The sequence below is a fragment of the Aptenodytes forsteri genome, unplaced genomic scaffold, assembly GCF_000699145.1.
Source record: "Aptenodytes forsteri isolate BGI_AS27 unplaced genomic scaffold, ASM69914v1 Scaffold459, whole genome shotgun sequence".
Classification (NCBI taxonomy): domain Eukaryota; kingdom Metazoa; phylum Chordata; class Aves; order Sphenisciformes; family Spheniscidae; genus Aptenodytes; species Aptenodytes forsteri.
The window spans coordinates 320,831-331,662 of record NW_008794121.1 but is presented as its reverse complement, the minus strand read 5'-3'; the positions used below and the strand labels follow the sequence as shown (position 1 = coordinate 331,662).

The window sequence follows — 10,832 nt, the reverse complement described above, 5'->3', positions numbered from 1 at the left end:
GTCCAATCTAAACCTCCCCTGGTGCAACTTGAGGCCGTTTCCTCTCGTCCTATCGCTTGTTACTTGGGAGAAGAGACCAACCCCCACCTCGCTACAACCTCCTTTCAAATGGAGTCCCACCAGGTCCCATGGGCATCACGAGGATGCCACACGGGTGAGCACGCACAGCTGATGGGGGACCACAGCAGTACCTCGGTTCATCTCTCTGTGCTTCCAGAGGCCCCTGGAAGTGCTCCCAACCCGGATGCATCCTTGCCTTGTTCATGTGAGCCCCAGCAATGCCTCCCTACCCCCTGCAGCAATCTTTCTATGCTCGTGCTTCCAGTTTCACGCCTGTTGTGCACTGAGGATGCTTACGCACAGGTTTATTTCCATGTCATCATTTGCCAGCTGAACACTTTGGCATCCCGCATAAATCTGGAGTCTCGGCATGGAAAAATCTCACCCACAGCTCACAAAACATTCAAGCCTGATGTGAGCTTACTGGCCTAGTTTACATCTTTTGGAAGAAATCTCCAGGGGAGCAGCCTGGGCTCTATCACCTGTACCCAGCTTGTCTCCTGTTGTGAGACTCTCCATCCAGGGGCTACGTGTAGAGCAGAGTTGGCAATCAAAGCCAGGGCCCAAGCTCAGGGGAGTATTAAATCAGAAAACACTTGCTGGGGGAAAATGCAAAACCTCACCTTTGAGAGAGGGTCATAAATAATCGGCACAGTGTTAGCAAAGGAAGGATGCCCCGTGGCGAGGGATATGGATTTTTTTCTTTTTCTCCAGATTTTAGTCACAATTCTCTTTTTTTTAAACAAGAAACCTCATTTTTTTGGAAGAGACCTTTAAATAAAACGAGCATGATCTTATTGTTGCCGGAGGGGGACAGATTCACAGCGGGATGCGCTGTGCAGAAGGATGATCCAGAGGCAGGAGCAGCCCAGGGTCTCCCAAATCCCCATTCCCACATCACTGCCCGGGGAAGCGGCATGGCTGATGCCCGTAAATGAGACTCACAAGGAACTGCTCCCTGCTGAGAGCACGGGGGGAGATTTGGGATGGAAGGGGACACAATCCCTCCTCCCACCTCTAGGAAAGAGGATTTAATATTTTAAATTAAGACTGGGATTTATCTTCTCCAGACATCTGAAATGAACTAAACCAAACTCATCATCTGGGCTTCTTCTGCAGTCATGGAGGGAGAGGTGGGTCTCCAGAGGACGCACCACAGATGAGTGCCTATGATAGCTGAGATGAATTTGGGCCAAAGCAGTTAACAAAAATGCAATTAGATAAATTAAAACTCATTCGATCTGTGCAACTGCCACCTTTTACAGAGAATTGGAGTCATGATGTTTAGGGGACTTGCACAAAGCCAAATGGAGACAAAGGGCTGGAGATGCACGCGATGGAGTCACAAGGCAGGGCTCTGCCCCTTTCATTCAAAACCTCGGAGGATTTTAGAGCAGGGAGCATGATCCCGGCTGCAAAAACCTCTGAGCAGGAGGGGCAAGGCACAAAGCCACCAGCAGCCCGTCCCCATGAGCTGCATCGCCTGGGCAGCAGTGCCACGAGGCTGACGCAGCACCAGGGCTGGGAAAAACCACCCGGCGAAGCAGGGAGAGGGCAATAACTGAGAGCAGCCCTGAAACCAGGGCTGCGGTTTCTGGGCAGGGACGGGCTGCCGGATAGCACACGGCCAGCCCCGGGTTTTTCAGGGCTGTGCGTCAAACATCCCCAACAGTACCATTTAGCAATTGTTTTCTTAAGAGAGAAAGCTGCTCACATCAAACTCTGCCTGATGCTGTCTTATTTCTTCTTTTTTTCCCCAGCTGGGACCTTCTGGTACCCTAAATTTTGGGGGGTGTGCTGACCAGCTCAGATCCAACCCAGCTGGCAGCAGAGGGATGTCCCTGCTCCCACCCGTGGCCATGCACGAAGAGAGCAGAGAGGGGCTCAGAAACCCAAGAGCCCCATGGCACGGAGATTCCCGCAGTCCCAGGGGAGGCCCCATGGCCACCTCACTTCAACAGGTCACGCTGGACCCAAACAAATAACAAAGCACTAAAAGGTTGTCACTGCAAGGTCCTGCTCTTGGGTAAAGTTTGCAGGCTCCTGCTGTTGCCCGTGAAATTTGGGGACATCGGGCGATGCAAAGAGCAAATCCCTTTCTGTGCACAAGAGCTTTCAAATGAGAGTGTTAAAGCCAAGCTTGCATTGCGCAAGCTTCCCCTGGAAGGGTTGCAGCAAAGCTGAGCACAAAATCGCAGGTTTTCCTGCACACTGGGAGTGTTTCTGGAAACCCAGGCGTTTGGGGCACAGAAAGCAGTAGGCAACAGGTCCCTGCACTGGCAAAGAGCTGCTGAAAATAGCGAGGAAAGTGTAATACAGCAGAGAAAGCAGGAGCTGGAGGAATGCCATGAAATGCAATAATCTCATTTTTCCTTTCCTGCAACAGGTAATACCCAAAACCGGAGAGGGACTGAGGTTGCTCTGCAGACACCTGAGCTCAGCTTCTAGTCCAGCATGATAAAGGAGCGGACCTCAGCATCTGTAGCCACATCACTGTGTGCCATGACCCCCCCCATCCCAGGGAGATGCAACGTGCTCCAGCTACTACGTGCTGGCACATGGCTTGGCATTTATAACAACATACTGAGATACAGTCCCTGTGCGGAGGAAGCTCTCACACAACTTAAATTGAGTCAAGAAGCATCAATAGGTGGAAAGAAGATTCAGCACATTATCTCAGCGCTAAAGGAAGAGCTAATGCTGGCTTGACTAAGTAGCATTTGCATGGCACCATCAAGGGAGCCCTGGTTTTGTTGGAGCATGTGGCTACACATAATAATACATATAATGAATGCAGGAGTGGGTCACATTCAGGAGCACGGGATGTCAAAGGGCTGGAGGCATCTTTGAGGAGGAAGAAGCAGTTGAAAAGGATCTGCTGTACAAAAGGCAGGCGCAGGGATGCAGAAAAGCACGTTTGGGACTAAGCTCTGGCAGAAAACATAATTGTTATTAAAATGAAGTGGTGTTAATTAACAAAATGCTGCTAAAAAGTGCCCAGACAGTCCCATGCTGCCATTATATCCTGTGCCAAGAACACAGAGGAAAACTACTCACCCTATATGGATTGCTAACATTTTTCAGCTAGGGTTTTGAATTGGCAAAGATTTCCTTACTATTTATTTGTTGAACTGTATTGCCTGGAGACCCAACAGACAACTGGCACTGGGAAAACTCAGCCCTACTGGGGTTTTGGTGACAGGCAGGGAGCAGCAGAGGAGAGAGAAGCACATGGCAGCAAAATAACCCGGCCAGGTCTGCAAATGAAGGGAAAGCCAAGAGCAAACCCCATTTCTCTATCCCCCGCATCAGGGCTCTCCCACTAAATTATCCTCTCACGCAGACGCTTGGCTTGACAACCGGTACTTACGGAGAGGATGCACACTGAAACTAGATCATGATTTTTTAATCTGCAAATCTGCAGGCTGAAAGGTGGAATAACACTGCTCTAACGAGGCCCTCCCAGAGCAGTCAGTGAAGGTCTGCTAAATGTCAGCGCTGTGTGTGCTGGGGCAATGGTCCCTCCAGGCTTGGCTTGCCCAGAGCACACAGAGTTGCTCCCTGAGTCCCCAAAAGCAGGATTTACCTTCCCTCTCTTCATTCTCATACCTGATCTATAGATGCAGCCTAACTAAAGCAAGTCATATGATGGAAACGCCCAGGCTGCTTCTGCAACTGTAGGTATCAGTTGAGTGTTTTCAGCTCGTATTTCCCCCCACTCTGCAGGAGGGCTGTTTGGACCAAGTGCAGTTTTGCATTTTCCTTCAGCAAAAAATAAATAAATTGTTCATTCTAGGCTTTGAGCAGTATTTTAGGTCAAGCCCAAGCAAATACTATCGGGTGAGCAGCCTGGGTGATACCTGCTGCCAGACATGAAGGTATGTGAAAATGTGTGCCACCTGCATTGATATTTTGCCTTCACAACCCTGAAAAAATGGAAACACTCAGACTCCATCCAGTTTCAGAGAACTTCAGGCCTGTGGTGCCTAAATTGGGAGCCGGGTTTCGGTAGGTCCCTATTCAAGGAACACAGATGGGGCAATTCACAGCAGGAGCCTGGTGGAGGTGGGTTGACTCACCCCGTGGAGAAAGCATCCCTTGAGTACAAGAGGCATCCATGGACTTGGGGTCATGCTAGGTGCTGTGATTAGCCCTTCCCATACTGCACGTCCTCCTGTCCCACCGCAGGAAACACAAGCTAAGAAAGGTGACCTCGTTGGTCACCATTTAGGTGGGAAGGGAAGGCAGAAGGTCTTTGCATCTTCCATGCAAAAAGACCACTCGAGCTGCTGGGTAGCAAGGGAGATATTGAAGCTAGGGTTTGTGGAGCAAAACCTGACCTGGGGGGGAGCAGTGGATGGGGAAGGACACCTTGACATCCTGAAAGGCTGGATACTAAAAAGTTTCTGCCTGCTGCTTTGGCCAAGGACCTGCGCTGGAAAGGGCTGCGTTATACTGGAGAATGCTAAGAGACACCATCTACAAGGGGTTTTCCTGGGACGTTCTCAAACTTCCCCTGCTCATCCCACAGGGTCACGGAGAGCTTGTCCAACATCCACTAACATCAGAAAACCTATTTGCCAGACTTGAGCGCTGCATTGGTCATCCCTCATTAGCCATCCCAAGCCAGGACACTAGTGCAGTGGGAATGACTCACCAGGACTGAGTTGTTGCCTGCATTGATAATTACGACTCTGCAGCCAGCGGAACAGGGTGAGATGTATTCAATAGCGTTAGAGCCGCAGATGGGGTTATAGGCTTTCTCGGGGCAGTTACACTGGAGGTTACACTCCAAGGCGCGGTGTCCAAATTCAGAGCTATGACGGGAAGAAAATATTAATGCATGGTATTGAGCCTCATTAATACGCATCTTATATAGAAAATACACAGCATGTATATCAAGATTAGTAAAGAAACACTTGATTGCTTAACAAAACCTTCCCCATATGTAAGTGAGGACCCACAGAAATTCCACTATAACCCCCCCAAGCCTTTGCTCTGCCTGGGCAAAGCATCCTGACCACGAATGGTCAAGGGAGTCACCCACTTCCTTCATATTTGGCCCCAAATGAGGGGTCTTGGGGTATTTGCAACACCACACCATGGGAGGTGGTGAGCTTCCCACTGAGGGCTCGGACCAGCTTCCACCAAGACCACAGGATGCTGAACATGTGAATTTACGGCAACTTGGATCAAGCCTTGAGGGAAGACAAGAAGGTCCTGCCCATGTTTAGCTGCGTAGGGAAGCAGCCACGGCTTGGAAGGTGTGATCCCAGGGCTGGCCCCTGCCCAGATTATTTGCCTGTGAGTAACGTGCCGCACTTTCCAACATGAAATCGTAATCTTGTGCTGTTTGTGCCAAAAACACCTCCCAGGTGCCTTGCTCTTCAAACATATTGCGGGTTTCACCACCAGTCAATGAAGTTAGAAGTAAGGACGCAGCAGATTCAGTGTTTATTCACAAAAGCATTAATTTCTAGCCTTATTTTATCACCATTAACTGTTTCCCAAGAGGGAATAAACCCATTTCTGCATATTCTGCTTAAATTCCACCTCCACCCCAAGGAGTGCAGCTGGGGATGGGGGGTACCCACAGCCCTGGGAATGACCCACCCATGCCCAGCCTAGCTGGAGCCGTCAGTACCTCTCGCTGTAGGTAACGCCCGCGACCTTCTGCGTGGGGCAGCCGAGGAAGAGGAGGGGGAAAGCCATGAGCAGGCAGAGGAACATGCCGAGGACGCACATGGCGCTGCATTGCCTCAGGGACATCTGGAACCGCTTCAGGATGGCGCCACCCACCACGATCCCCACCATCGCCCCAGGGATGTTCACAGCACCTGGGGAAAGGCAGGTCTTTGTTTTCCATCCCCCGACCCCCACCAGTCCCTTCATTATAGCAAAGGCCCAGATGATTTCTTGTTGGATTCCTATTTTTCACCATCGGTGATAGGGAGGGGACCAAGGTTTTTGCAGGGACTGGTGGGATAATGCTAGAAAGAGCAGTTTTACAAAAACAGTGGGACCCCACAGCAAACTGGCTGTCTTATGTATCCATGCATGGAAGATGTAGGGACCAGTGAAAAGCCATGCTTAATCCAGAAAACGTGATTTTTCAGCGTAGACAGGAGAAAATATCAATGGAGCCTGGAGAGGACATTTAATTTCTGCGTAATGCAGCAACGTGCCCACTTCCGTTGTCATCATTACAAAACCGTGAAGGTTTTCATGACAGGCTTGGAGTTTTGCAAAACCCACCTTACAGTGGGATACCAAAGACGTGCAATCTGTTTAATTCAACAAAGAATCAACAGGGAGGTTGCTTTCAGCCCATAAATACCCACACAGGGAAAGGCTTTCCAACTACAGAAAGCTTTTTGATCTAACAGAAAAAGGCAAAGCAAGATTCAGTAGCTGGGAACAAAAGCTAGAAAAATTCGAACAGGAAATATGGTGCACATCTTCAACAGAGCGGGTAAATCAAGGCTGGGAACAACTCAGCAGGGCACGTCAGTGGAGGACACCCCTGCTTCAGCATTTAACCTTTCTGCCTGTATTTAGCCTGGGTTGCTGGGCTTTACCAGTCTGCTCTGCTCACGTTCTTCTGATTTATTTGTCGCAGACTTCAGAAGGCTCTTTCTCTGAGGATGCATGCTGTTTGTTCAAAAAATATATTTAAAATACTTCTGCGTCTACATCTCTGAACTCCCCAACTGATTTTAAGAGTAGGGCTTTATTCTTCCTATTTTTATTACCATGAGACGCTGGCACAGGGAGACCTCAGCCCCGGACAGGACATTCTGGATATCACAATACAAGCAAAAGCAGTCTACTCTCACCAGCACATATCTTGCTTAACACTTATTCCTTTCCTTCTTAACAATACCAACAGCAAGCAATTAGCCCAACCGTTACAAGCAATTAGTCTAACTATAGCAAACATTTTGAAGAGTTTAAGCATGATTATTACACCAGCCTGACTGGCCTTTTGCTGCAAAGTGCCTTCAAAATGCATGCATACATTACTGAAGTTTTTAATTTTATTTACTATCTACTGTTTTAAAGGCCCTTAACCCAATGATCGATGTAAAGTAATCCCTGCTACAGAAACGTGCACAATCCATATCTGATGTTTCTTTGTTCCCTTGATGCAATGAGTTGGTTTCCTCTCCTTGATTACAGTGAAGAGCTTTAGATAGCAAACATTTCTCCAGGTCTTAAAAGATTTTATTCTAGCAAGCTCCGGCTGCAAGGTAAAGGAAGGAAGGTAGATAGTAGCTGAGAAATCACATGGGCAAGGACCTCGTGCCACGTCTGTCTGTAGGTAATGGAAGGAGACTGGCAGCTCCCGAGGTAATCTCGAGGTAATCTTAATAATCTCTAGATTATTTTCTAAGAGGTGCTCAAAAGCTGGCAAGCCTTGACAGCAACACTTACCGATGATCATGTTGGCCAAGGATGCCGTGAGGGAGAACTGTCTCTCCAGGAACTTCCCCATGAATGTTGCTAAACCAGCAACCATGGCAGAGAGGTTGACCTGAGCCAACACCACCAGCAGGTAGACGGGATGACGCAGGTTCCTTAACAGGACCAGAGGAAAATCTGAAAGGAAAAGGGGAAACCTGTTGCATACAGAGGAGGTGTACGGCAAAATATTAATCCACGGAAAGTGGCAAAGCTTTGAATTTTCCTTCAATTTTTGTGCAGAATTAACTCTTTAGGAGCGGTGAGCTCTTCTGAACATTTCATTTTTGTAAATGAATGTGTGCTTTCAGGGTTTATCATTTCAGGGCTTGATTGTGTGACCATTTGGATATTAAAAAGTCAGGATGAAGCATCAGGACTTTGCAAAAATTAAACACCTGAACACTGAGGTTTGTTGTGAATAAAGTAGATTTCATCTCAGCTAACAGCAGCCATCTAATGAGAGGTATCTTATTTAAACTGTCTAGGGTGAGAGAGGGAAGCTGACGACCCTCATCCCACCTGCCTCAGGAATCAGCCATGGGATGGGTGAATCAATGGCAGAAGATAGTTGTTGCAAAAGATGAAGCAAAAAAGTAAGGTTCTCAGTGCAAAGCATGTCCAGCCGCAAAGTGAACCTGAGAAGAGAGCAACTCCTCTCTGGACATGTCCCAGCCCTGCAGAGCTCACCTCCGTATCTGTTAATCCTTTTGATTTGCTGCTAAGGTCGGTCACGCGTAATTTCTGCTGAAGCCCATGCAGCGGAGACTGGGAACTGCTCTAAACACACGTGCATGCAGGCAGCGTATAAAGGGTCTGTGCTAGCGCAATGGGAAACTGTTGGAGGCATCAGCATCAGTAGACTAGACTAGACTAGACTAGAATATCTGCAGTTGGAAGGGACCTACAACGATCATCTAGTCCAACTGCCTGACCACTTCAGGGCTGACCAAAAGTTAAAGCATGTTGTTAAGGGCATTGTCCAAATGCCTCTTAAACACTGACAGGCTCGGGGCATCGACCACCTCTCTAGGAAGCCTGTTCCAGGGTTTGACCACCCTCTCGGTAAAGAAATGCTTCCTAAGTAAACTCTACATGGAGCATCTTGACCGAAGAAAATTGATATCTCACATCAACGCTTGGGTGATGTGCTCAAGCAACCCTGAACATCTGCTAATGCAGAGGACAAATCTGCCGCCTTCTTGCTGAGCTCTTCTTCAGAGCTGCCAGGGTCTTATGATGCCTTGGGAGAAAGGCAAGTGGCCCTGTGACAGTTTTTCAGCCTCAGCTGAACCTCTGTAACTGTGTCTGTATCTCCTGCCTTCAACGGGTGGACTGTACCGGGATGGCTGAGAGCAAGATCAAAACCTGCATGTCTTTCCCCCACCACCCACGGGCTGAGGGCTGCAGCGTTGAGTCATTACAGGGGTTGCTACAAACACACATGGCCCAAGTAAACGCAGCCTCAGTTCCTTTCCCTGAAGCTTTCTGGCAGGGCTTCTGCTAGAAGAAATACAAAAGTAGCTGGGAAGTCATTAAAAGTTAATTTATTTGTTTGCTGAGGTTGCAATTTCAATGTCCTTTTTGTTTCAGTCATAAAAATGTGGTTTTTGATTACAGGCAAGAAACACTCCAGCAAATTCCCCTGTGGCTGAACCCTCACTGCTTGAGAAAAAGGTATCTTCAGCCTGCTCAGCAAAGACAGCTGCCCTGCTCCCAGTGCCCCAGGAATCGGGATGCCCGATGCTGACACCCGCCAGCTGGGAGGCTGCGGTTCTCCAGCCTGGAGGGATTTCTCCTTCGTGCACATCCTGAACCCACTTTCTGCTCGTGCCTTTGCTCCCCCTGAACCATCACCTTCCCCCGTGCTCTTTGTCCGGCTTTGCAGCACACAAGCAAAAGGCGTGCATAAGGGTAACTTCCACACAAACAGATGATGAGTTTCCCAGATGAGGGCCCTGAAAGTCAATATGCTGAAGCAGAGATAAGGAATTAACAGGGAGGATTAATGCAAGGGCCTGCCGTAAATTAATGGTGTTAATTCTTAGCAGCTCACAAACAATTGGGACAATCTTTATAACTGCTCCAGCACAGAGGCACCAGGGGACTGGAGAGGGAGAACTCTCTGGTGCTTGTCTGGGAGTTGCCCCAAGCTGTGTATTTGTTTTAGCTGTCCTAAAAAGTCATGTGAAGAGCAAAGGTCCCTCCGTGGATGCGAGGGGGTCCTCCATACACAAAGGCAAAGCTCTCGTTCATGGGAGTATCGCCTCTCCAGCTCAGCACTTTGCTCTCAGGGTTAGGCAAGCAGCTAAAGACGTTGGGGAACAGCAAACTCAGGGCACTGGAGGGGGTCCAAGTATGCAAGGCAAGTTCAAGGACCCTGAAATACTGACACGCTGGAGAGCTGGGAGGCTAGCAGTCAACTGGAGAAGGAATGAGCTGCGATATCTCTGTGCTAGACCAAGGTGAACCCCAAAGAAGGGAGGTGGTTTTGCTCTTAAGTATCGTTACAGGTCTTGCTTTTTGAAGCATATTCCTACCTAGTTTACATACTGGAATATCTCAGACATATTGCAAATATGAAACCTCAGCTTGCTCGCTGAAAGATCTCCTGAGAGATAACCCAGCCTTTTGTGGGAGTTAGTGGGAATCTTCCACCAAAAAGACTTATTTTCCTTAGAGTTCTTCGGTCTTTTCAATCAAACTACGTCCCCTCTGCCACCCCACATCAGCGCTATAAAGCTACGACAGCGAGCAGGTCATAGCTTCATGGTGGGAGGCAGCAAGATTGCCGTCCTCTGCAATCACCATCTCATTACTAATTGGATCTTCCTTATAGCTCCGCTATAAAGCTACGACAGCGAGCAGGTCATAGCTTCATGGAGGGAGGCAGCAAGACTGCCGTCCTCTGCAATCACCACCTCATTACTAATTGGATCTTCCTTACAGCTCTAGAGAGGAAGCTGGGCAGATGCTAAAAACAAGTGGAAACTTTAAAATAATAATAAAAAAAAATCCTTGAAACTATCTTTAGGCACCATAGAGAAACAAACAAGTCACAAGCCCAGTGTTTTAATTGCTTTGAAGATCACCTTTAATGGATTAATTCCCAATATGTGCAACAGAAGCTGCACATCCTCCCAGGTGTTTTCAACAGAAGCCTAGAAATTAGCAATGGAAATGACTTCAGGCTAGCTAAATCCTACTTTCTTGATTACTGTGAGCAGGTCCAATGCCTGCAAAAGGAGCAATTTGCGAGCACGAGGAGCAGGGTGCAACCCAATGTCATCCAGCGCATCTGTGCAAGAGCC

General features: G+C 48.4%; 1 protein-coding gene across 1 annotated transcript in view; it reads right to left on the bottom strand.

Moving 5' to 3' along the window:
• SLCO2B1 (solute carrier organic anion transporter family member 2B1) overlaps positions 1 to 10,832 on the bottom strand; it is a 64,930-nt gene that overhangs the window by 4,953 nt on the left and 49,145 nt on the right. Inside the window, exons 9-11 of the mRNA XM_009276871.2 lie at positions 7,495 to 7,659; positions 5,705 to 5,897; positions 4,718 to 4,877 (exon numbers count right to left, since the gene is read on the bottom strand). Of these exons, the coding sequence (XP_009275146.1) occupies positions 4,718 to 4,877; positions 5,705 to 5,897; positions 7,495 to 7,659 (518 nt within the window). The remainder of the gene's footprint in view (positions 1 to 4,717; positions 4,878 to 5,704; positions 5,898 to 7,494; positions 7,660 to 10,832) is intronic.